Source organism: Hylobates moloch, unplaced genomic scaffold (genome assembly GCF_009828535.3).
Source record: "Hylobates moloch isolate HMO894 unplaced genomic scaffold, HMol_V3 SCAFFOLD_1, whole genome shotgun sequence".
In the NCBI taxonomy this organism is placed as follows: Eukaryota; Metazoa; Chordata; class Mammalia; order Primates; family Hylobatidae; genus Hylobates; species Hylobates moloch.
The window spans coordinates 77,286,665-77,314,115 of NW_026652276.1; the positions used below are offsets into that span (position 1 = coordinate 77,286,665).

The following is a 27,451-nucleotide window of genomic DNA, read 5'->3' on the forward strand; positions in this document are numbered from 1 at the left end:
ACCTGCAAAGAGAGGCAATGTTGTACTATGGGATTTAAATCTATTTAGTAATAGTATCTACTGCAAGTAGAAGTATTCAAATCTCCTTGTAAATGAACAACAATCACAAAATCCTTAAGTATTTATTTAATTTGTGAGCATTAATTTCCTTGGATTTAAATTAACTATATTAATCAAACATTATGGTTGATAAATTGTTGCTTTGCTTTTTGGCGGGTTTCATACCATAGTAATAATGATGAAAGATTACTTCTAATTATATTCTCTGACAGCCAACCTAGGTTTTTAATTACTTTGTAGAAAAGTCTGAATAGAACAATTTCACAAGATAGTTAACAGCTTGATTGAACAAACTCCCAGCCTTTGGACAACAAACTCAACAAATTCTTAAATGTGGAAATGGAAAAACACTCCTGCCTGCACCAGTCACAACTCTCTTCCCATCAGCTGCAATTTTAATTGGCCTCACCTCTGGTAGGAGCTGCCCAGCTGATGTGAGGGTAGAAGGGCCCCCAACCAGGGAGACCACACCATTGCAGTCCACAGCGCTATGCATCTTCCCATTCATGGGCAGGATGGGGAGCACCCTGGAGGCACGGCTGGCCTGGCTGACATTGCTGTGGCGCCGTTCTCCATGTCTGTGCGGCACAAACAGAGAGTCTCTTCGGCTGTCATTGTCCTCAAAGGTGCTGTGCTCATCATCAGCAAAGTCATTCTCAGAGCCAATGTCCTTTGCTCGACCTCTGAAGCTGAAAAGACTCGCCCTACTGTTGCGTCTTGGAGAGAAAAGGGAGCCACGGATGCTCAGTAAGGACTATGAATAACAAGAGAAGAAACAAAAACCAGATGAAGAGAATTAAGAGCTGGCATTCTGAAAAACAGAATTTGATTCATTGTGTCATAGTCATTGACTTACTCAAGGATAAGTCATTGGACATGTGGAACCAAGGGCCCCTCTGATGACTGCTGGTGGCATTTTGGTACTTTCTACAAGGTTCACCTTTTCTATTTCACTCTTGCTTTTTCTCCTTCCTCCATTTTCCATCTTCTGCTCTCTTTTCTTCTACTTTACCCAAACTTTAACATAGTCAGAAGTGTCCCCATAATGTTTTGTCCTGTTACTGGCATCTAGAACTGATACTTTTGATAGACCCTTCTTTAGAAGTTAATTTCAGTTAACAACCCAATGGAAAACAATTAAACACAAACCTACCTTTAGATCCTCTGAAGTCAAAAATGTAGCCAGTAAGAGCTCACTAGTGACCACGCCCTGATGCAAATCTTACCATGGAGGTAATATAATTAATCTTGCTAGTAGGGATGTTTAATTATAGTACACGAGGCAGCTTCTCCACTTCCCTTTGCATATTTTATTATGGTCTTCATGAATAAATTAAATCAAGCTGAAATAACTGTATGATTTATTCCCCAATTTTCACTCTTTTGTCTCTGTCTCAAGAAATCTGAGGGCAATATTTATAAAAACTTAAATTTCACTAAGAGTCTGATCACAACCATTTAATTTTTTTTTTTTTTTAAGTCAGTACCCTGTTCAGCCTTGAGAAATGCTCCTCAACTCTCAGACCAGGTTATACGGGAGACACTAACTTCAATTCCTGGATGCAGCAGGAATTGAGGCTCGGGTCTCCTAGTGTTCCAGGCAATGTCCTAGGGCCTAGCCAATCAGTGTATTCAATATGTAATTTAAAGATGGTCATGAAATCCTGCTTGGTCAATTGAAAGATATCCCTGTCTTTTACAACTGTTGAGGAAATGGTGGTTTTTCACTTGAGGCTGCTAAAAATATTGGCTCTAAGTTTGGAGCTGCAGTGACATCTTGCCACCATGTGGGAGGAACCTGGATTCAGATATGGAGAAAGACATGGTCATGGTAACATGTCTTGAGCTTCTGGATCCATCCATGCCTAAAGCTATTCACAGACATAATTTACGTCGTCTAATACATTCTCTTTTTTACTTCAGCCAGCTTGCATTGGATTTATGTAATTATTAATGGAAAGAATACTAACTTCATCACTTAAGTATTATTGGTTTGATCTTTTCCTCTCCAAAGGTTTAAAACTAACTAAAAACATTATTTTATACCTACTAATATCTAGGTTTTTATATTCCTGACTAATATGGTTTGGCTGTGTCCCCACCCAGATCTCATCTTGAGTTGTATCTCCCATAATTTCCATTGTTGGGAGAGGGATCTGGTGGGAAATAGTTGAATCATAGCAGCAGTTTTCTCCATATGGTTCTCATGGTAGTGAATAAGTCTCATGAGATCTCATGATTTTATGGGGAGAAATCCCTTTCACTTGGCTCTCACTCTCTCTTTGCCTGCCACCATCCATGTGAGATATGACTTGCTCTTCATTGCCTTCTGCCATGATTGTGAGGCTTCCCCAGCCACATGGAACTATAAGTCCAATTAAATGTCTTTCTTTGGTAAATTGCCCAGTCTCAGGTATTTCTTTATCAGCAGCATGAAAGCAGATTAATACAGTAAATTGATACCAGGAGTGGGGCTCTACTGAAAAGATACCCAAAAATGTGGAAGAAGCTTTGGAACTGGATAACAGGCAGAGGATGGAACAGTTTGGAGGGCTCAGAAGAACACAGAAAAATGTGAGAAAGTTTGGAACTTCCTAGAGACTCATTGAATGGCTTTGACCAAAAGCCTGATAGCGATATGCACAATAAGGTCCGGGCTAAGGTGGTCTCAGATGGAGATGAGGAACTTGTTGGGAAATGGAGCAAAGGTGACTCTTGTTATATTATAACAAAGAGACTGGTGGCATTTTGCCCCTGTCCTAGAGATCTGTGGAACTTTGAACTTGGGAGAGATGATTTAGAGTATCTGGCAGAAGAAATTTCTAAGCAGCAAAGCATTCAAACGGTGAGTTGGGTGCTGCTAAAGGTATTCAGTTTCATAAGGGAAGCAGAGAATAAAAGTTTGGAAAATTTGCAGCCTGACAATGTGACAGAAAAGAAAATCCCATTTTCTGAAGAGAAATTCAAGCAGGTTGTAGAAATTTGCATAAGTAATGAGGAGCTGAATGTTAATCCCCAAGACAATGGGGAAAATGTCTCCAGGGCATGTCAGAGATATTTGCAGCAGCCCCTCCCATCACAGGCCTGGAGGCCTAGGAGGAAAAAGTGGTTTCATGTGCCGGGTCCAGGGTCCCACACTGTGTGCAGCCTAGGAACTTGGTGCTCTGTATCCCTGTGGCTCCAGCCAGGCTGAAAAGGGCAAATGTAGAGCTAGGCCCATGGCTTCAGAGGGTGCAAGCCTCAAGCCTTGGCAGCTTCCACATGGTGTTGAGCCTGTCAGTGAACAGAAGTCAATAACTGGGATTTGGGAACATCTGCCTAGATTTCAGAGGATGTATAGAAATGCCTGGATGTACAGGCAGAAGTTTGCTGCAGGGGCAGGGCTCTCATGGAGAACCTCTGATAAGGCAGTGAGGAAGGGAAATGTGGGGTCAGAGCCCCAACACAGGGTCCCTACTGGGGCACTGCCTGGTGGAGCTCTGAGAAGAGAGCCACTGTCCCCCAGACCCAAGAATAATAGATCCACCAACAGCTTGAACCGTGCACCTGGAAAAGCCACAGACATTCAATGCCAGCCCATGGAAGTAGTCAGGAGGGAAGCTGTATCCTGCAAATCGACAGGAGTGGAGCTGCTCAAGACCAAGGGAACCCACCTCTTACATCAGCGTAACCTGGATGTGACACATGGAGTCAAAGGAAATCATTTTGGAGCTTTAAGATTTGACTGCCCCGCTGGATTTTGAACTTGCATGGGGCCTGTAGCCCCTTTGTTTTGGCCAGTTTCTCCCATTTGGAATGGCTGTATTTAGCTAATGTCTGTAACCCTATTTTATCGAGGAAGTAACTAACTTGCTTTTGATTTTTCAGGCTCATAGATGGAAAGGACTTGCCTCATCTCTGATGAGGCTTTGTTTGGACTGTGGACTTTTGAATTAATGCTGAAATGAGTTAAGACTTTGGAGGACTGTTGGGAAGGAAGGCATGATTCATTTTGAAATGTGAGGACATGAGATTTGGGAGGGGCCAGGGGTGGAATGACATGATTTGGCTGTGTCCCCACCCAGATCTCATCTTGAGTTATATTTCCTATAATTCCCACTGTTGTGGGAGGGACCTTGTCGGAGATAGTTAAATCATGGTAGTGGTTTTCCCCATACTGTTCTCGTGGTAGTGAATGGGTCTCATGAAATCTGATGGTTTTATGGGGAGAAACTTCTTTTGCTTGGCTTTCACTCTGTCTTTGCCTGCCACCATCCATGTAAGATGTGGCTTGCTCCTCTTTGCCTTCTGCCATGATTGTGAGGCTTCACCAACCACATGGAACTGTAAGTCCAATTAAACCTCTTCCTTTGCTAAATTGCCCAGTCTTGGGTATACCTTTATCAGCAGCATGAAAACAGAGTAATACACTGACCAATAAGTATGCCTTTTATTTTCTTTCCAGCTAAAGCATTACTTTTTCTCAATAATATCTGTTAGTTTATAATAAATGTCTGTAAATGTTAAACACTATCTTATGTGATTCTATTCATTATTTACAGTAAGAACCACTTCTTTTTTTTTTTTTTTTTTTTTGAGATCAAGTCTCGCTCTGTCACCCAGGCTAGAGTGCAGTGGCGTGATCTCGGCTCACTGCAAGCTCCACCTCCCAGGTTCACACCATTCTCCTGCCTCAGCCTCTCAAGTAGCTGGGACTACAGGCACCCGCCACCATGCCGGGCTAATTTTTTGTATTTTTTTAATAGAGATGGGGTTTCACCATGTTAGCCAGGATGGTCTTGATCTCCTAACCTAGTGATCCGCCCATCTCGGCCTCCCAACGTGCTGGGATTACAGGCGTGAGCCACCACACCCGGCCTAGAACTACTTCTAAGAAGACTTACTGCTCCCACAACAGAAGTCATCTCTCCTTTTGTTGTTCCCGTGCTTTTTTATCCTATTAACTACATTAGTAAGATTCATTCTTTTCTTTTATCATTTTCCACACAAGTAGTTATTTTTTAAAGCCTCTCTTAGACTATCCATCTTCTTTCGTGTCTCCTTTCTCTCCTCTAACAAGGGACTTTGAATTAGCTATGAGGACATAACAGTTATGGGATTTACAGGATGTGTGACATACTGCTCATCATTAGCTAAAAAAGAAAGGCAAACAATACATACTTTGCAATGAAGAATGTTTCTATCGCTTTTAGTAAGAGTTTATATTTTAACTGCCAGTACCCGATTCAGCTGGAGCCATAGAAGCATTGGAAAAAAATAGAGTTATAAGTTTGCATGCTTTTCAAGGATCATGGATGAATTAAGCTATACAAAAACATAGTTTACATGTGACAGCTATATGAGAAATGATTGTGCCCCATCCGTTAGCATCAACTTCTATTATTGACATTCATTACATAAATGCATAGTAATCAAATGCTGTAACACACAAAAAAGATGGCCAGTAAGAAATATTCCCCATACCAAATGAATCTTTAAAAAGCAAAACTCCTAGCTTATCACAAATAAATAATAAAGTAATAATTTAAGGTTAATTTTACCTTATAAAGGTTTCAAAAAAATCCAGATTATCTTGAAACTTGATTAGAGATTACATTCTTGACTTTTTTCTCCCCTCTTTACCACACTAACAAGTCAAATCAGAGTCTAAGAAACTATTCATATTTCCACTTACTCTACTAAAGAAATTATAATCTTGCAGTAAAGGCTTACATTGTATAGTTTTTCAATACAAACACAGAGATGGTTACCAACACAATCACGTCATCACAAAACAATAATTCCTAATGTTTTGGGGTCTCAAACTCTTAAAAATCTAACAGACACGATAGGCCCTCCATTACTATACCAACGTTAAGTACTTCTATCTGGTTTGACATTTTCAGTATTACTTTCAGGACTTGCAAAGTGGGGTTGGTGTGATTTCAGGGTTTTCTGTCTCTCCTCCCTTCTTCCTTTTCTCCTTCCCCCCATCTCTTTCTCTTTCTTTCCCTTTCCCTCTGTCTTTTTCTGTCTCCCTCTCCATCCTCTTAGACATTTGTTTGACTATTTCTTTATCAAGCAAAATAAAGTCTTTAACTCTATTTTTATATAGAGACTGCTTAAGAAGAAGTATCAATTTGAGCCAGCCATGCCATGTCTTCTAAGTCAGTGATCGCTTATAATACCCAACTAGCTGGGAAATGGAGGTATGTAGAGGTATGAAGAAGAGGCTGCTGGGAGAATATCATATCTATGAGCAAAATGTACAGAAAAAGGAAGGACAGAGCCTAGCCTTATCAGGCTTCACTATTTTGCCTAGAATTAGTTTTATTCAATTAGAAATAAGGCAAATTGAAGAGAATCTCTGTGGTATCTGTTTGATATGAACTTGATAATGAAGTTTCAAATCTGGGCCAAAATTTAGGCAAATTTTGGCCAAAACTTAGACAACTTTAGGCAAAAATTTAGACAAATGTAGGTAAAAATGTAGGCAAAAACATTTTACCTTCCTCCCTCCTTTGCTCCCTTTTTTCCCCTCTCTCGGTCTCCCCCTCCCTCCCTCCCTTTCTTTTTCTTCCTTCCTTTTCAGAATGACTAATGCTGTAAACAGGGGGTTTGCCTTTTAAAGGATTCCTATTTATTGATTAATGTTTCTACTAACAGAATCATCATGATTGTGACAACAAAATGAAAGACACCAAGTAAATTTTGATATTTAAAGATCCTATGTTAAATTTGAATTAATCCCCAGTGTATCCTATCTTATGATGTTATTTGCATTAGAAATGAATAAGGCTGACCTACAAAAATTTATATATATCACATGTAAGGTTATGTGAACTTGTCTATATTATAAAAAGGTAAAAGTGAAAGTATAATGCCATTGTGTATTTTAAATAAAGTCATATTGTAAATTTCCTTATCAGTTTTTAAAGGCATTCTTCATAGGCAACTTGATAAAGTGGAAAGTTTAAGGTTTTCAGTACCAGGCAAAATTTGAATACCAACAATCCTAATACGAACAAGACACTCAAAGATCATAATAACTTTTTCTATTACTATATGACATTGTGCAACTATTTAAGTTTACTGATCCAAAATAGTTTTTTCATTACAGTAATGAAAATAATACTATTCTACAGAACTGTTAGCATTAATTATGAGAGTGTAGAAAGAATGCCAAGCATAAAATAGGTACTCAACAAAGAATGCAGCCCCCTGCTTCTCTTCACATATAAAAATTGGGGATATTAATTAAATTAGAACTTACCTAGGGTTGTAGTGAAAGGCTTAAGTGAATTAATATTGCAAAGAACAACACAACGTATAAATATTAGCCATTATCAATGTTGTGGTTGTAATTCTTATTGCTACTGTATAGGTATTAAAGTTTCACTCCTGGTGAAAATGTCTTCTGAGGTACTGTGTATTCCTGTGAATTCTCTTGGTAATTTCAAAGACAATTGGGATTCTAAATTTTAAAATTTCAACAATTTGCATGAGTACAAAAGGCAGAGGCATCCAGTGAATATTTGTTGTAGTTTATAAATCACAGTATTCTTCGAATGCAAGTCCCATGTTTAACATGAAACACAGATAATCAAGTACAACTAAACACCACTTTTTATTTCGTGTCATAAATCTCCCACAGTACCTGCCTATCTGAGAGTTTTGGCTACTTTTAAAGATATTTTGTTTCAGTCCCTTTTGAAACAAGGGCATGAAGAATGCACTTGGCAAGTCATGTTTACACCCCATGGGAACAACCCTGCAGGTGGCCTAAAAGAGTCTCTGATCCACTTCTGGGAATTTGTCACTCAGAAAACCCACAGTTCACTAGATCCATGCACAATAGTTAAGAAGAGATGGGAACCATCTGCTGATAATTCCTGATGTGGAAAATTTCTCCAAGATTTTTGAGTCTTTGAGAAAATCTCAAAACCGCAAATTTTTCCAAACCCAGAGGGATCTAAAATTTCCTTCCTGGGATTCCAAAAAGTTGTAAAACTCACAAATTCTCTGAAGTGATAGCCAAAACACTTGATAATCATCACTACTCTGAAAGCATTGTGCCATCCAGGTGGAAGGCAGTTTTCTCTCCATTAAATTCTGGCATATTCTTTAAAAAAACTTATGAGAACACAATTCATGTAATTTAATATTTTTACCTGGTGTGGAGAAGAAAATCTCTTTTCATATGTCAGCCTACTTCCTTCCAAGGAAAAACGGAAACCTTTTCTTCTTATGCTGTCTTCGGATTCCGATTTTCGGACTCTGTCATTTTTCTCTTCTTCTCCAGACTGTTCTTTCTGTTTCTTTTTCTTTCTTCTGTTTTTCAGCTCTTTTTCACTTTTGGAACTCAACTTAGATGCTACTGAAGAACTCTCTGAAAAAACTCCTATCCCACCAGCACCACTGAAGTCTCTTGATTCAGCAGATGCGGCCGCAGCTGCTGCCTAGAAGGGCGCAAAGTATGTGGAAGTTGCATATAAACTTAAAAAATAATTGTCATGTTACTGCTTAATTGAGCTTCAATATCATTAAGGTAATCTTGAAAAACAATTCTCCATTTTATTCTGTATTTTAGAAAACAGTACATTGTTATTAGACCAATCAAAGAATAAAATGGGCATTCATATGGAAGATGATACATATGACTTTTATGAGAACGTTTAAGCTCTGTCCTCACACTATGATGTCTAATTATCTAATAATATGAGCAAGACACTTAAAGATCATAATAACATGTTCTATAATTCAAACAATATTTTAAGAAGGAAATAATATAGGAATTAAAGGCTTCCTATTTAAATCTGGTAGACATTTGCCTTTGATTCCATTTTCACACAATAAAGAAATTTAGTGCTAGTCTGAATTATTAAATGTAATTCAGTCAAGTATTTTATTTTAATGACATTTTTCTCCATGATTTAAATTGAGTATTTCACTAAGAAATGCACAGCAAAGACATAATACAGACTGTTTATTTGAGAATCCTAGATGATGGCATCTGCATGAATTTGTAAAGTATAACAGTAGTTTTGGCAGAAAGATGGTGTTTAATATTGTTGCTATTACAGCAATATACTTTGACCTTTATTACATATTTAGGAATACTCAGTAATAAAAGGGAATTGCATTCAACATACAAGAAAAGACAAAAATAGGCAATTGGATTAGTTAATGCCATTAAGTCAAGCAAATATAATTAGAGAAATTCTTGCCTTATTTTGAAGGCTTGTCAAGTCCAAATTAAAGGATTTGTAGAGTAGGAGGCAGAGAGTGCTAATGTTTTAATGTTTACACACTAGTGATTTACCAATATAACCCACAAACTTGCATTTGTACACTTTATATAAAAGAGAACAAATATTGAATAAGCTTTTGCCTTTCCAGACTCAATGAAATAATTTTCTTAGTTTGATTCTGGTTTTCTGACCCTTACCACCTCTGTGATACTGCAATGAAGAAGCAAGTGTAACTGAATTCCTCTTCCCCTAAGAAAATACTTCAACCAAGGACATGTAGGTTTATCTACTCTGCAAGTCTGAGTAAATGAGGCCTTTGTTAATAGTTAATTCCCTCAAGGAGTCACAAGGGAGAAAAAAATGTCAGTAAAGCAATCATAATTATCCGTGTTTTGATGCCATTACTATTGGCAGAGATCATCACAATAAAGTAATAACTTCTTAATAACCAAATAGGCTCCTAGCACTTACCAAACACATATGACCTATTTCTAATGTCAACTACCTTGCCACTGACCTCAACATTTAGGTCAAAGAATTTAGATGAAGAAAAACAAAGGACTATATGCTTGTTCACTATACCTGAGCTTCTTCTTGTTGCTTTTTCAACTGTTCGAGCATCTGCTGAAATTCAGCTTCCTTCTGTTCAGCCTCTTCCAATGTGGCCTGATTCTGTTCCTCATAGGCCATGGCCACCACAGCCAAGATCAAATTTATTAGATAGAATGAGCCCAAGAAAATGACCAGCACAAAAAATATCATGTACGTTTTCCCAGCAGCACGTAGTGTCTGCAAAATGGAAGAGAGATTTTAATAAATTTTATATAGGATGTTACAAACTTATACTCTAAGAAATAAAGTATTCTACAGCAATTCTCTTGAGTTCAGTGTTTTATGATTCTCAGAAAAATGATTTTATCTGTTCTCACCAGTTGATAAAGGTTTTCCCAGAAGTCCTGAGTCATGAGACGAAATAACGACAAAAAGGCCCAACTAAAGGTGTCAAAGCTTGTGTAGCCATAGTTGGGGTTTCTACCAGCCTTCACACAGATGTACCCTTCAGGACACTGGCTGTAATTAGGTTAGAGGAAAGAGAGGAAGTCAATAATTGCAAGTCTGCTAATTGGTTTTCCTGTTTTAATAGATGCCAATGTCTATTTTTACAGGCACTAGAAAAAAGCCGATTTCTCTCACCTTATCCAGTACTTAACTCAGCACTAAGTGGACTGATTTATATAATAACAGAATCTATTAGGTCTACTTTGTAGATTCCTCTGTGATTCATAATTGTCATTATTATATTTATCATGTCTCCATACAAAAGCAATCATATCATGATTAATATCTTCTGGGACTTAAGGACAGCTAAAAGAGTCTGTAAGGAAAAAGTTGATTTTCACTGAAGATGTATTGAGGCAGAAATGTGTGTAAGTGTGGGAACAGGGCAAAGAAGTGAGAAAAGGGTAGGCTGGGCATGCTGCAAGGAGTGAATGACACTGTGTGGTAAAAATGTCATAGGAGGACCTTGAAGATCAAGCAGACCTGGCGTCAATGTCTTGCCTGACACTTCTGAGCTGAACGATCTTGGGCAAGTTACTTAACTTGCTAATCTTCAGGTGCCTCGCATGTGAGAATGGGCTAATAAGAGAACCTGTCTCACAAATTTGCAAACATTGAATAAGATATTGTATGTAACGCATTTAGTACAGTACACACAAGGAATGAAAATCAATTGATTTACTTATCATTGGAATCTGAAGATAAAGGCAGCATAGCACTGATCATAGGAGCCAAATGGAAAGCCTATTATCACTGGGAATTTTGCTACACATATTAGCTACTAAAGTCCACAGTATCATTGTCCAAAGAAAGTGCATTAGACTTTTGTGTGTGGCTCTAAAATCTTGCTAAATAGAGAAAATTAACTGTGTTTTTAAATTTTCCTAGGATTTAGCTCCATGTTTCTTAATAGCAAACATTTGCACAATCCCAATAATAACAATTACAAGCACTTATTGAGCGATCTAAATAGCTATACATTTATTAATCCACTTCATCATCACAAAAACCCAATTATTATACCCATTTGCCATATGAGGAAACGAAGGCAAGAAGAAGTGAGATTCTATGATGGAGTCAAAGTCTGACTCTATGCAGACTCTCCAGTTTATGTTTTTAAGCACTTTGCTAAAAGATGCTAAATACTCCCCATGTCTCAGATATTAACATTATCTTCAGAGATCTTATGTTTTAAGCTATGGAGAACACATTAGTATATATAAAATATTACACTTATAAAAAGTATGTGCTTAAGAATTCTATTAAGCTTCAGATGCATATTATACTGCTTTATTCTGTATTTTATATTGAACTAATTTGGAAGATTAGATGTGACCTAGCATAGAAAAATAATTGCAGTAAATGACTGTGTGAAGGAGGTGAGAATCTACACTTATCCTGGCTACTCTGAGAGTCACCGTGAAGTAGAATTTATGGAGGGTTTTGAGTGAGGAGTGAGTGGGACTGGATGAGTGGGAGGTGGCAGGTTATTGACACTGATGGAGCAGTGTGGACTGAAACTCAGTAGGAAGCGTCACTTACCCTGCATCTGAGCTGTTGCCACAAAGCAGAGCATCATTCTGCCCCTCTAAAAAATAAAAGTGACCTATTTAAAGAGAAAGGAATAGAAAGAATCATTAAAAGCCTGTAAAACACTTCAGCCACTCTGTTTAGGTGGCAAAGCTCACAAATGTTTTCAATCATAATGAGATGGATAAACTAATAAATATATATGGCTAAAGAGATTTTTCACAATGTTGAACAAATATCAATATATAACATTTTTGATTATACAAATGGTTAGCAAATCTACGTTAAAAAGAAAAATGTTCAGAAGGAATTACTATGATAACATACTTATATCAGCATTCATTGCAAATATAAGCTCAAATTGCATGGGATACATTAAGAAAGAGCTGCCAGTCTATTGCTGGGCACAAAAAGTAAGAAAGAAGAAAGTCTTGTTGTTTCTAGGTGTTTTCGTGCAAATACATTTTACCTTACATATACTTTTTTCCCTGGGCTCAAAACAGATTCAGACATTTTTTCCTGCCAATTTTAACTTAATTTCCTGTGAGAAGTGGGCTTAGGTATTTATTCCCTCCTATGATGCTGTAAATAGTGTTTTGTTTGAAATTTTTGCTTGATTTCTGCCTTTCAAACGAAGAAAATAAACTTGTTTCTTTGGAGAGATATGTTGTCTGAGTATATCTAGTTTTTATTTTTAAGCTATGGAGAGCTATCTAGTTTTTATTTTTAAGGTATGACATATAACTTCAGTAAGTTGCAAAGATGATCTCAGAAAACATGCACACACATGCAAACATATGTATTTTTATATTCACACACAAACATGCACACACATAAGAAAAATGACAGAGGAGCTGGGCTCAATGTTAAGAAATCATGCTGAAGTATATGGCATAAGCTTATTCTGATGTTCATACCTTAAATATAATCAAACTAAACTGGTAACTACAATACAATGATGACACTAAAGGGACTAATTAGAATATGAGTAAGTGAATGGCTAAATCAGGGTTACTTAAGCTTCTGAGAAGCACACAAATTCTTATTTCATCTTGATGAATGGTTTCTCTATTTTCAGATACAGCATATATACTCAATACATATGTTGCATCAACCAAATAGGGCCAAATTATTTCCCCTCAGTCTTCTTAACACATTTCAGTGGAATACACTGAATAGTTCAAACTACTGATTTATTTCTTAAAACGACTGAAAATACCTGATTAATGCCTACCAAATAAACATTTTTTAATATGGAATAATATGAAATTACTTTCAACATGAGTATAAGACAACACATTTTCAAATGAGAACTTTTACTATATCAATGGACAGATAAGAAAAAAAGAGTAAGGTATCATTTGATATCTCTTTTATACGTAGTAAATCATCTTAAATTAGTCTAAGTCACTCGGTTCACATCTAAATTGAGATAATTTCCATTATATATAATATTTAATATTTAGAGAACTAAACAAGTTAATGGTTTATAGAGTATATCTTACTTTTATCCTCAATATATTCATCCCAGTTAAACATGCTCACTGTCCTATTGAAAGTAGTACCATTCCCATCCAATGAATTGTTAAAGAAGGAAGTGATATTTATTTCAAAGGAAGAATTATCTGGAGGCCATTGCAAACATTTATTTCGTAGGTTGCCCATGAACAACTGTAATCCTATGAGCGCAAACACGCTTAGACAGAACACAGTCAAGATCATGACATCAGAAAGCTTCTTCACTGACTGGATCAGGGCCCCCACAATGGTCTTCAGGCCTACAAATAAAATCAGAAGGAGGAATTTAAATATACTACTCAACAGCTATTTTACCGGCAAAAATATCATGAGCTTGTCCTGGAAAATAAAAATGTCATGCAGAATGCCAACAATATTAGTTTAATGTTTGTGATTGAATAACATTTTCATGAAAAGCCTGCTAGCTGGTGAAAATGAATGAAAGCAGAACTTGTATGTTCATTAGAAAACTGTGAATGGAAATGAACCAAATGTGTATTTCCAAACACTCCTTAGAGCAAAAGAATGATTTTGTTATTCATGCTTAAACATCAACCTTGTGTAAATATTTTGCTTTTATTTGCAGATGTCTTACTCCCTAACCCCTTATTGGTTTTAGAAAAGTCTATGTGAATAGGGTAGTAAGAAATCTTGAAGTCGATGAATTATGAGGTTATATATCTGTGAATTCTGCAAGCTTGAGTATGGGTTAAAAAAAGGAAGACATCTGAAATCTGAGCCCCATGCAGCACTCATGCTATCCCTTGCTCTTTCATTTATCTGCAGCTTAAAAGATTGCCAGTTTTAGGCCTAAATTGTCAAATTTGCATCAATCTGAATGTCTCATAGTTTAGTTCTATGCGGAAAGCTTGATGTTATAGGATGCAAACCATGTAGCCTGTTACTGCAAATGCCTCATGCAACACTTGTTAAACTCAAAGGCTGATTTAGAATAGTTTTAAATAAAGCAACAAGTAAAAAGCAAAGAATCAAATCCATCCAAAAAATGATGTACCAATTCTTGCTTTTTTACATATTTATTTGCAATATGCAACTAGCAACAAGGCTTCTGCACAAAAGCTGTGATTGTAGCACCACTGTAGCTAAAGTCAGCCTCGGTGTTTAACCTAGCTCTCACCTGGAATGACTGAAATTGTTTTCAATGCTCGGAGAACTCTGAATGTTCTCAACGCTGAGACATTGCCCAGGTCCACAAACTCTGTCACATATCTGTAATAAGGGGTTCACACACAAACACAATGACAGAACACAAGAAACAGTTGGAGATATAAGGGGCCTACCACCTTATACCATTTTCTTCTTACCTGGAATTACAGAAATAGTTTTCAAAGCTCTCAAGACTCTGAAAGTTCGAAGAGCTGAAACATTGCCTAGGTTTACAAATTCTGTTACATACCTGTAGAATTAAATCAGAGTTATTCAGAATTTAGGGAAATCTATGTCTACCTTGGTCTTTCATCAATACCTTTTTAATTTCATGAGTGTCGCCATCAGATTTCCCAATTAAGAGGAAAATGGCATTGTCATCAATCATAATCTCTGTTATTTGGGAAACTTTATTACTTTACAGTGCTAATTGAAACCAAAGCCATGTAATTTACTATGATAGTTCCTAATTTCTCCAAACTGGATAATTTGATTGGAAGAAAAATATGATTATTAAGAAAAATGCTTGGTCTGTCAAGGCAAGCCACCAAGGAAAATATAGTATAGGCTCCCACCAGTGATTTACTCTTCCAGGATAGAAAATGTATTAAGATACTTACGCAAAAGTAATGACTGTGAAATCCAACCAATTCCATGGATCCCGTAAAAATGTGAAATCTTCTAAACAAAAGCCCCTTGCAAGTATTTTAATAAGTGATTCAAAAGTATAAATTCCTGTAAAGGTATACCTGAGAGAAAATAGCCAAGCTCACATTAAAAATCTAGTGGTTAATTTACATGTACATATCTTAAAGATGACATAAACAGCAAACAAAAATTAGACACTTCCATGTTGGTCTCCCTATGATATAGAGTTTAGGTGGGGCTTAAGTCAAAAAAGAAACATTAAATTCCAAAAGGCATTCTCATTGACTGTAAATAAATGAATATTGCATTTTCCACATTAATTAATTTAAAGGATCCAAATAATGTGGCGCTATATGAAGACATAATCTGAAATACACTGGCATTCAGTCTGATTTGAGCAAATAGGTATTAATCCAAAAATGATTGAAGCATTTGTATTTTATAAAATACGCACCATTAAAATCCATCAAATATATACTAGTAACACATAGAACTGTGATAGTCATTAAAAAAGGAACATAAAAACTAGGTATACTTTTTATCAGTAGATATTAGTAAATCACTGGTGATCTTCAAGAGCATAAGACTCACAAAGAAGATAAAGGGCTGCAGATAATGGCAGTCAAACTACTGTGGTAATTTACACAACTGAGTGAGCCCACTACAAGCTTTGTCCTAGAAGACATTTAGTGATAGAAATGAATTTGAATCAGGGTCTGGTTAACAGTAGCTAGCATGATTTGTTAAAGAAATTGAGGAGGTCTCAAGGTGTTAAAAGCACAATATGAAGCATAAAGGGAGGTCAATATTGAAAAATATTTATACTTACTCCACATTCTTTGTCCAGTCTGGAGGGTTACTCATGGTCATGAATACACAGTTGGTAAGAATCGTGCACATAATGAGCATATTGAATAAAGTAGAAGAATATCGTCAAGGAAGACAAAGTTCAATGGAAAAATCTTACTTTCATGCAATACCGTGCCTTCACCACCATGAAGTTTAAAACTTTAGTGCTTATTATTATTTTGTTGCTTATTATTCTATCATTGACCTTTTTTTTGCCATTTCTATAACTCAACAACCTCATATTTAGATCTTGTCTTCAGGCCAAGCCATCAACTATTTTGAGGCTATTTGGGTACTTTTAGTAATTAAAAAAATTAAATGCACAGAAATTAGTTCATCAGTGAATAATTTATCAACTTAAATTTTCTTAATGACAGACTCAACTGAACATTAAAACTGCAAGTTCAGCATGTATGTAAACCCTGGCAAAAATTCAACAAGACAATTCAAGTAATTAATTAAATGTATTATAACATCATTCTAAAAGTTACCCTGGTGGAATGTCTTATAATAAGGTCCTTTCTAAACGGAGTATATAATATACTGTAACTGCTCATAAAATCCTGAACTATTGAACTATGAGAGAAGATGGCGGGTGTTAGCACTGGCATTTCTGGGGTTTGTAATTAAGGCAAAATTACTTATTAAGTTCCCTGAATCTCAATTGATTTGGTTATAAAGTAAGAAAAAGTAATCATTTAACAGGATTGCTATGAAGATCAAATTCATTAAAATATGTAAGTCTCCTGCAACTTAATGGCCCTAGTGCATAATAGATGCTCAATAAATTGCTTCCTGGATCATACAGAACACAGTTTATTACAAATATTGGGTTGGTTTCACCCTATCCCACTTTGTCTTTGCAGGTATAGCCAATGCCCTTCACTTTCCTTGACATTAAAAAACAGCAAAAGACAAAAACCAAAACAACTGTTTAAGAAAATATTCAGTACTCAGATAATAGCAATGACTTTCATATTTAATAAAAAGCACAATAAAGATTTAGTTGCCATTATGTAAAGCGGCACTCTTTATCAACGTGAATCTGGACACAATTATAAAAATTCCAGAGAGGAAATACGTGCTCTTCATATCTTTTCTCACTCCCAATGTTTTTACTATAAATCATCACATTACTTACACATAATGAAATATCAACACTATTACAACTGGACAATGTTGTGTTGATCTAGAAAGAAAGTTAATTTGCATCTAGTACTGGTTTTAGTCAAAACAATAATAGTATTATTATTTTTTAAGTTTAGTAGCTGTGCTGTAAGGCAGATGCTTAATTCCCAGTTTTTTCATCCATATGAAAACACTCATAAGTAAATGATGTGCATCAGCCACGTGAGGGCACTATAATCTAGAGAACACACACACACACAAAATACCATTTCAAAGAAACTTAATTTTTCTTTATTGCTAAAACAAACAAAAAACTAAATTAAATAAAGAATGACTTGCTATTGGTATATAAAACTAGAGGGACCCTTGTGCCTGTAGGTCTGCTGAGCTCTGCTGGGGAAAAATAACACCCCGTGGCATATTGGCACCATTCTAAATTTATGGTCTCAAACCTCAGTGGTCCTCAACACAGTCCTGCATTTTCCCACTAGGCTCCATCTCCCACTCTCTGCAAAGAAAAATTTCAGATATTCTCCACTTTCCTCCAACTTCCAACCCTCTTCTTTCTTCTGGCTCCATTTCAAGCTGAAAACTTATTTTCTACTTTATAGAGAAGAGATAGCATCATAATGCCCCGCCTCCACTTCTCACTCCCAAATCAACAAATTTCTCCACATTGAGACTAATCCTTTCCTCCTTCCTGCTATAGTGGGGAAGTTTCCAATCCCTCCACCCGTATTCTGGACACCTTCCCCCTTCCAGAAGACTTCAGCAATCTCTTATCTCTCTCTTTTCTTATCCTTAATGGCTCCCACCTTCCTGGCTTTTTCCCATCGACACAAACTTGCTTATGTCTCCCTTATGTCCTGGCATAGGGGAAAGGATATTTCTCTCCTATGACTCACAACTCTCCTTAACTACTTACAGCCCTATCTCCCTTTTCCATATCATGGCCAAACTTTTTGAAAGAGCTGTTTATCTTCCCTTTTCTTATGTATCTATCACATATTCAGCCTACCAGCTTTTCTTTCTAAAGATGGCAACATCTTCACGTTTTGTCACTAAAAACAAAAGGATAATTTGAGTTTATATTTGACATGCTTTCTGAGCAGCATTCAACAAGGATGGTTCCTCCCCTTAGCATTAAGTTATCTTCCCTCTGCTTTCAGGAGGTTCCAATTGCCTGGCTTCTTCATGCCTCAGGGCACCAATCTCTCTGTATTCTTTGAAATGTGGCATTTTTCTTTTTGAAAAGAAAGACATAAGGTATGTAAGCCACCTACCTCTCTTCTACTCTCCTCATCCTAGTGTAGTCCATCAACAAACATTGCTCAACAAATATTGCTCAACAAACATAACCATTATGTACCACCATTCTCAGATACTTCTCTCCAAGTAAGACCTCTCTTCTGAATTCCACATTCTTGATTGTCCATATGACATCTGTACTTACATATCTTATCAACACTTCAAATTTTGAATTCTAAAACTGAACTTTTGAAAAGTATCTTTTAATCTACCCCTCCACTTCTGCTAATTACTTACTCCTTTGACATCTCTGTGTCTTATAAAATGTGCATAATATAGCCAGAGACCTATGAGAAATCTTAGATTGCTGTCTCTCCTTAAACGTTCACATCTAATTAACCATCAAATATTGTCAATTCTGCCTGCTATCTCTGGATTCAGTTACTTTTTTCCATCCCCATATCACTGCATGGTCCAAGTGTCTGTCAAGACTAGCATCAAATCTAATAATAGTCCATCTAGATTATTGCAGTCTCCTCTAAACTGATCTTTCCAAATTCATGTTTGGCTCCATTTAATCCATTCTGCATTCTGTGCTAAAATGACCATTGTAAATGTAATATGAATCGTTTTGGTAGCTTTCTATTACTCTTAGGATGATGATCAAATGTCTTAACATAGAGTCAAGATGCTAGGAGGTCTGACCCCTGTCTACTTCTCCAGTTTCATTTTCTTTTCTCTTCACTGCATTTTCCCCATTTGGATAATACTGTAATTATTTTAGGTTGTCAAATGTTATGAATGTTTTATATGCTGTTTCTGACTTTAGGGTCATGGAAATGTTACCTCTCTTTTTCTTTAGTACTCAGATTGATCTACTACCAGTTATATACCCCTGCAGCCCTTATATTATTCCTCTAATGACAAATTTTAATGATGATCTTCTCAACTACTCTCTAAGCATCATGAGGACAGGAATCATGTCTATATTATTCACCATTATAGCCTTGCTATTTCACATAGTGTCAGTTGACTACTGAATGAAATTAATTTTGCAATTCATTTGTTACTAAATGGAGTTTTTAAAAATAATTTTTGATAAATTATTTAAAAATACAGCATAAAGTTTGTCTTCAAATATATTGTTGGCCAGGTGCCATGGCTCTCGCCTATAATCTTAGCATTTCAGGAGGCCGAGGCGGGCAGATCACTTGAGGTTAGGAGTTTGAGACCAGCCTGGGTAAAATGGGGAAACTCTGTCTCTACTAAAAATGCAAAAATTAGCCAGGCGTGGTAACAGATGCCTGTAATCCCAGCTAATCAGGAGGCTGAAGCAGGGGAATCACTTGAACCCAGGAGGCAGAGGTAGCAGTGAGCTGAGATCACGCCATTGCACTCCAGCCTGGGTGACAGAGTGAGACTCTGTCTGAAATATATATACATATTGTTTACACAAGTTTCTACAGTTTTTGAGGGTAAAATATAGGATAAGTATAAGGTGGAAATTAACGGCCTTATGTGATTATGCTGCATAATGGACTTGGCAATGGTTTTATGACACTTAAAAACTTACTCTTTATAGTGGTATAGTTTAGTTATATATAATAAAGTAAAATATATATTTCAATATTAATTAACAAGAGAAATAATTATTTTCCAATTAGTTACTGATAATAAGTCAAAAACCGGCATTTTCCTTATTTCATGGCTATCATTTTAATAAAAGTATACACTTAAGTTAAAAATTCTGGCACACAAAAAGAACAATTTTACTTTTAATAGAAAAATAGTAGATAACTAGGGTCAAGTTTTTACACTTGTGGTTTCATAGGTATCTCTAAATAGAAAGGTTTAAAATTCATTAAGTTTCTAAATCATTGTTAATTTATTTCATCTGTCACATACTTTACAAATTCCTGGATTCTGGTGAATGACTGAAATAGTTTCAGATGATCTTAAAAATACTCAAATACAGCTGGGCACGGTGGCGCACGCCTGTAATCCCAGCACTTTGGGAGGCCAAGGTGGGCGGATCACAAGGTCAGGAGATCGAGACCATCCTGGCTAACACGGTGAAACCCCGTCTCTACCAAAAATACAAAAAGTTAGCCGGGCATGGTGGCAGGTGCCTGTAGTCCCAGCTACTCGGGAGGCTGAGGCAGGAGAATGGTGTGAACCCAGGAGGCAGAGCTTGCAGTGAGCCGAGATCGTACCACTGCACTCCAGTCTGGGCGACAGAGTGAGACTCCATCTAAAAAAAAAAAACAAAACAACAAACTCAAATACAAAAGTATTTAATGTGGGTATGGATTTTGCATTGGTGATGCCATGCATCAAAAAAGCATAGAAACTCCACATCAAGGCAGATTTCAAAAGGCTCCAACTAGTAGCAAAATGCATACATCCTATACTATTTTTTAAATATATAATCCAAGTCATAAAGTAGAGTACATTTTTCAAAAGAACCATGTATCCTGGAACAATATTGTTTTAAGAATGTTGCAATATAAAATAAAGTAGAGGCAGATAAACCTTACATAATATCAGGGGACAAAGATGTTTTGTAATCTATTAATTCCTTTATGCCAGGTATAAATAAAAGTGGGTAAACCTATTGATTGATACTAACCTGTGAGTTGGCAAATGTAAAATATTTCCTGTGTATATATGATGAGAAACACTTCTTCAAGTTTTTACTGAAAATTGTTTAAGTAGTCCTTGACATGGAGCCTGGATCATCATAACACTGGCACGTCCACCCCTGTCTCCATGGAGGGAGGATGAAGCACCATGAGATTTAGAGCAATGAACCATGGATCGGATACATCTCTTACCAGCCATGTGGGCTTCAGCAATTTGTTTAATTCTTTGAGGCTCAGTTTGCTTATATAAATGTGGATAATACTTTTCTTACAGTATACAGTCATTATCCACTAAGATAATAATTATTAGTTTATTACCATTAATAACTCATTTATTGAGTATAAAATTATAGGAAATTTCTTTGTTATTATACAGGAAGGAAAAGACATTATTCTCTGTTCAGAGACTTTGTAATAATGTATAATATCCAAAGAAGTTGCAGAGGAGTTTTTAACCTATATATATAAGCTAGAAGTAGAAGATAGCCTGATGTTAGAGGTTTTCTAATGTAAAAATGGATAATTTGAAGTAAAATAGAATAGGTCTCTTTCTACATACCAGTGCATATTTCTGAGCCAGCAGAAAAATTGAGTAAATGTCACATTTACAGTGTTAACTATTGGATTGTTTAATTTTAATATGAACAAACTCCTATTGGCCAGTAGATAACTAAATGATAACATATGAGCATTGAAAACAAAAGAAAGAGAAATTGTGTCATCTGCTTTCACATAAACCTGTATATTTCTTTTCATGGAAAACTATGATATTATATATCTTGGTATAGACACCAATTAATGAATTAGTAAGTTGGAGCAACTAAGAAGCACCTTTGAAATGCATAAAACAAGAACACTGGCAATGTCCCACATATATTAAATCCGAGGGTTTAAAAATCATTTGTTTTCTGTTGGATGCAAAATGCAAAGAGCCGAGAATCAAAAAACCTGGTCTGAAGTTTTAGCTCTGCCACTGATAGAAAATGTAGCCTTAGAAAAAACTAAACATCTCTTGGTTTCAGTGAACTCATCTACAAAATGAGACAGGACTGGCCACGTTGTTTGGGTCACTTGCAGGTCTAAACTCTGGTGCTATATAAAGATTTTGTTTGCAGAGTCAGAGTAGGGATTTCTATAAAGTTCTTTGTGCAATTCCTTAAGCAATATGAGAGTTTCCTTTTTGCTAATCTTACAGCAGTTGCTGCTAGAATTTTAGCGATTACAGTCATAGATACCCTTTATTGAGTACCTACTAAGTACTAGCATGGGATCTGGTGCTAGATACTTGTCATACATTTTATTATTATTAATGTCTAAACTGTGATTATAATTTTACAGATAGAGAAACTGAGATTCGAAAGAATTGGAGTAACTTGGACTAAGGTCATATAGCTAAAAGGTAAATTTTAGAGATAGGGTTTGAATCTACATTTTCTGATACCAAAACCTATGTTTTCCATTTTCCTACCATTTTCAAATGATAGGTAGTTCAGCATTACTAGTGTGATTTGGAGGGAGGGTCTCAGCTCTTTGGCAGCCTAGTCCCATGTCATGATTTTAAATACCAGCTGTACACTGACAGCTCCCAAAGTCGAACACCTCCAGCCCAGCCCTTTTCTGAACTCCAGATTTGCACAGCCACCTAACTCCTCCACTCCTCCAACGATGTCTAATTAGGTGTCTCAAACATAACATGTTCAAAACCAAGCTCTTGATCTTACCCACAAAACTGGTTCACTCAAGTTGCCCCAAGCTCAGTCAACACAACTCCATTTTTCTTTCTTGACCAGACTAAATGCTTGGAATCATCCTTAGTCCCTCCCTTCCCCCTATACCCCATAACCAATTGCTCAGCAAATCTTGTCAGCTCTTCTGCAAAATACCTCAAAATCTGATGACATTTTACCATCCTTATTGTTTCCACCATAGTCCAAGCCACCATGCTCTCTTGCCTTCATAATGACCGTCAGTCCCGGTCTCCTTGCTTCCATTCTTTCCCCTTATGCAGTCTCTTCTCCATGAAGCAGCCAGAGTGATCTTTTAAATATGTGAGTCAGGTCATGATACCCTGCTACTGAAAACCCTCCTGGAGTCTCATTCAGAGTAAATGTGGTGTCCTCACAATGACCCACTGCACCTCACCTACAACTTTAGCCCCTGACCTTCACTCCCACTGATGTCATCTCCTCGCTTCCTGCCTTTCCCACTGTGCTCCAGCCACTCAGGTCTCCTTGCTGATTTTTAAACATACTAGTTGCACCCCCACCTTCAGACTTTACATTCATACTTGCTGTTCTCCTTGAACTGACTTTACCCCTAGATTCCCATGTCTCACTCCTTTGCTTCCTTCGGATCTCTGCTCAATTGGTACCTTTTCAGAAAAGATTTTACTGGCCATACAATCTAAAACAACACCTTGTCACTCCTCCCTTTGACACTAATTTATTTTTCTTAGTAACACTTACTACTAGCTCCCAATCGACGTACTTGTTTATTGTCTTTCTTCTTCCAAACACACACACACACTCACATGAATGTAACCACATGAGAGTAGGAGCTTCATTTTGTTCAATGTTGCATCCCAGTGCTCACAAGAATATCTACCACATGGTAGATACTCAGTAAGTACTTGCAAATGAACAAACGAGTAACAAATGCAAAATAAATTAGAGGAATGTGCATATATTAACTTAAAATAATAAAAGCTGACAGGAAACACATTTAAAACCTTGGTAGGGAACTTTAGGAACATAGATTATTTTTAACTTGTTTGTTATCTAGAAAATAAATCATGTTTTATTTAAATATCAAATAAGACACTAGGCACATCAAAAGAATTTTCAGTTTTCAAAATGCACCCTGGTAAAAATACCACAAGCATAATTTCTCAATCAGCCAAAATAAATTTTTAAAAAAGCTAATTTGACACAAAATAGCTCCTAATAGATAACAACAGCTCTTGGAGAAACAAGTCAAGCTTTTTGTTGGAAAGAGAGGTATTAGTCCAAATTTAAAATACAAACTTATTTAGCATGATTGGCTTTTTGTTGGTTTATAAACTAGTGGTAACAAATACACAATGACCTCCCAACTGTAGCCAAACAACCATGACCATCTCTCCAAGAATTTTTAACTTACAGTAAACGACACTGTACTTGAAGTCAGAAAATCAGGATTTGGGTCTAGGGTTTGCAACATGAGGAATAAAGGACAAAATTACTGTGAAAATCAGTTACTAACTACAGTACCTATATGCCTCTAAGTTTACTAGGCTATTTGATCAATTGCACCAGCATCACCAAAATGTGGAAGGATTCATGTATCTTAGACTATTAGCCTCACTGCCTTTTGTTACATCTCTGCTCCAAGGTGAGACATCTGAAATATAACACTTTAAGCCAGGAAATTAGAGACTTTTTAAAATCTAATTTTCTACATTGGAATAAATTTGTGACTCTAAGCCATCTGTAAACTTCTCAGAGAATCAACAGCTCAGCTTGGCATACCTTAATAGATTTGCCTGGCTGGCTTCACATTTCAACCTGCATCACCTCAGGCCTCCCAGTGACTTCAGCCTCTGGAGGGTGAGTTCTTTCTCCCAGGAAGCAAACACAAGCCCACAGATTCAAGTTGTATCTGGATATCTAGAGAGGTCCTGGCACAAACTGTGTCCTTAGTACTCAGATTCTCTGATCAGAATTTCTTAAACTGCCCTTACCCTCTACCACCAGGAGTCTCTTTTCCAGGGAGTTTTAAATGGGCATTCATAATCTCCTAGGACTTTTTTTTTTTCAAGTGGGGACAATAGTTTTCATGAGATTTTCCATGGTCTATTGCAAAAGTTTTAAAACAAAAATCTGCTTTTGTAAAAAACAAATATATTGAGTTCTCTTAACTCCATCTCATCATTCAGATGCATGACAAGAAAGATTTTTTCTGATCCATTCAAACTTATTTTTTCACTTGTTTCCCGTCTGATTCTCTAATCTCTGACTTACTAGTCACTTATTTATTTAATGCATATTTTCCCAATGTCTACTAGGAACAGAAGTCTAGTTCTAGACTAGAATTTTTCATGTAATTTTATACATAAATTACATTTGCATAAGGAACATACAATTATTTTAAAATATATAATGAATAGTTTTTGCAGAGATTTACTCACTGCACAGATTACAAATGCTTGAAACATAATAACATCATAATTTATAATCATGAGACCCAAATATAAATTCCAACTTTATTATTCATTTCTAATGCTAACTCAAAGACATCTTTTTCTCCACATGCTACTGGGTTCTCTTGTTTGGAAAACAGAGAGAGGTAGGAAAACATTATTGCTTAAGGTAATGACAAGAAACTAGGAAATCTTAAAACATGAAACATAAACATCAAATAAAAGATGTTGATATCCACCTAAACTGGGGAAGAGGAACAACCTAGAGGTTAAAAGGAGACTTTACAGAATGTTATGCTTCTAAAGACAGCATTTACCATACTGGGAGGCAAGTCTAGGGACATGCTTTACATCCCCTCCACCTAGAAATGACGTAAGTACCCTGTACCAGGCTTATCTCATTTCGTGAATTTCCTACTTAATTTAATTCTGTACCTTATCTAATTCAAATATTTTCTAGGCCTGCTAAAGGTGAAGAATATTTATACTGAAAGCCTTAATACCAGGACCTGGGCTAACCATATCATGGAATTCCAAGAAACGATTCTTTCTAAAGAAGAAATAACATGCTGTCCTAATCTGAGGCTTTGCTTAATTTCAGTTCCTCTGCCTTACCTCTGATTCCTGAAGCATATCACTCCTCCTCCCATGACTTCTGTGTTCTTCCTGTAAATGCCCCTGCCTCACACAGCTTCAGTCATCCAAGCCTTTGCTTCATTGGCATTCCCAAGACTGGCTGTCAACAAGACTTGTTTCTGGCCTAGAATAAAACCTCTCATTTCCAACTACTCTATTTAATTTCAAAGAATCAATCAAATTGCCATCTACCACCAAGATGTCATCAATCTCATTTTTGGAAAGCAGGTGCTTCAATAAGGAGTATAAAAAATAAAACGAGAATGTACATGGATAGATAGACATTAATCCTTTGGAGAGGGATAATTGTAGCAAGATTTGTGACTTGAATAAAACACAGGAACAAGTGATAAAAAGAAAAAGAAAGGAAAAGAATAGAAAGTAGAAGATCAATAGGAAGGCTGTTGGGAAACAAATTTGGAAAAGTATTTGAAAGGGTGTTATACTTACAGACACAATTGTAAATGCTTACTAACTCAAAGCTTTTAAATGCTAAAATAGAAGAAAGTCATAAAATTCAGATCAAAAACATATAAAATTGTAATTCAGATTATGTATACTTATTTTCCAAATGTAAAAGCAGTAAAGAAAATTAGCTCATGGAGTTTACTCCCTTACCTAACATTGTCAATTGAAGACTTACAGGAGGAGAGCCTGGTAATATGGTCAAAATTAATGAGAAAGGCTTGGATGTGGCAAGCAATTCATAAGGGAGAAGAAAAAAGAAGAAAGAAGTAATAGTGAGTTGCGTAGAGAAGAAACACTTAGAAGACGGGGAAAAGTAATTCACTTACCTGTGATCTCATTTTGCAACATGCTAACTATTGAGTAAAAGGAAAGAAAAAGAAAGAACACATAACATTGCCAACCACAGATATTTTGGAAAATGTGTAGCCCAATAACTTGGTCAAAGAAGAAAATCATATTAAGTGACGATTTGAAAAAGGATATGAATGTACCAAAATCTTAATAGCTAATTTTCTAATAGGGTTGAAGGGAGTTAAAATGTAAAGGGCAGGGGTGGCACTGAATCGAGAGATTGCTTTCCCTTTATTCAATACTATAAACGTCTGAAAAAGAAAACACAACACATAAAATAAAACTTAGAATATATATTAAGAATATTTTAAGAGAAAAGTAAAGCCATTATTTATAAATATTGCCCTGTAAAATAGTGTATAACATAATAACTACCAGCATATGACATGAAGATAGATGCCTTTTTTTCTGAGCACTATAAACTTTCCTAAATTTGATAAATTACATGAGGATTATTAAGAAAATTTGTGATCAATGCCATAGGAATTCTTAGCATCTTTATCAAGTTTTAATGTAAGTATTTTAAAACCACATTTATAATTCACATAAAGCACAAAATTGAGGCTTTGATTTTTTTTTTTTTGGTTAGAAAATTTTCTCATGAGAACTTCAAGGTTTTCCAGGTGTGTTCTTTGCTCAGAATCTTATTTGGCACCTACAAGTCACCTGCTATTATTTCTTCCGTGGAGAGCAATAGAAAGGAGAAAGTATGGTATAAAGGAATAATTAAGCCCACTGAA

At 36.2% G+C, this 27,451-nt stretch overlaps 1 protein-coding gene across 5 annotated transcripts in view; it reads right to left on the minus strand.

Moving 5' to 3' along the window:
* The window catches only part of SCN2A (sodium voltage-gated channel alpha subunit 2), a 195,908-nt gene that overhangs the window by 68,389 nt on the left and 100,068 nt on the right, over nucleotides 1-27,451 (minus strand). For all 5 annotated transcript variants that reach the window (XM_058441550.1, XM_032755543.2, XM_032755544.2 and 2 more), the window contains 10 exons: nucleotides 26,844-26,962; nucleotides 16,042-16,131; nucleotides 15,185-15,313; nucleotides 14,536-14,627; nucleotides 13,385-13,657; nucleotides 11,892-11,955; nucleotides 10,220-10,361; nucleotides 9,873-10,079; nucleotides 8,211-8,498; nucleotides 470-814 (listed from right to left, as the gene is read on the minus strand). In XM_058441550.1, the coding sequence (XP_058297533.1) occupies nucleotides 470-814; nucleotides 8,211-8,498; nucleotides 9,873-10,079; nucleotides 10,220-10,361; nucleotides 11,892-11,955; nucleotides 13,385-13,657; nucleotides 14,536-14,627; nucleotides 15,185-15,313; nucleotides 16,042-16,131; nucleotides 26,844-26,962 (1,749 nt within the window). The remainder of the gene's footprint in view (nucleotides 1-469; nucleotides 815-8,210; nucleotides 8,499-9,872; nucleotides 10,080-10,219; nucleotides 10,362-11,891; nucleotides 11,956-13,384; nucleotides 13,658-14,535; nucleotides 14,628-15,184; nucleotides 15,314-16,041; nucleotides 16,132-26,843; nucleotides 26,963-27,451) is intronic.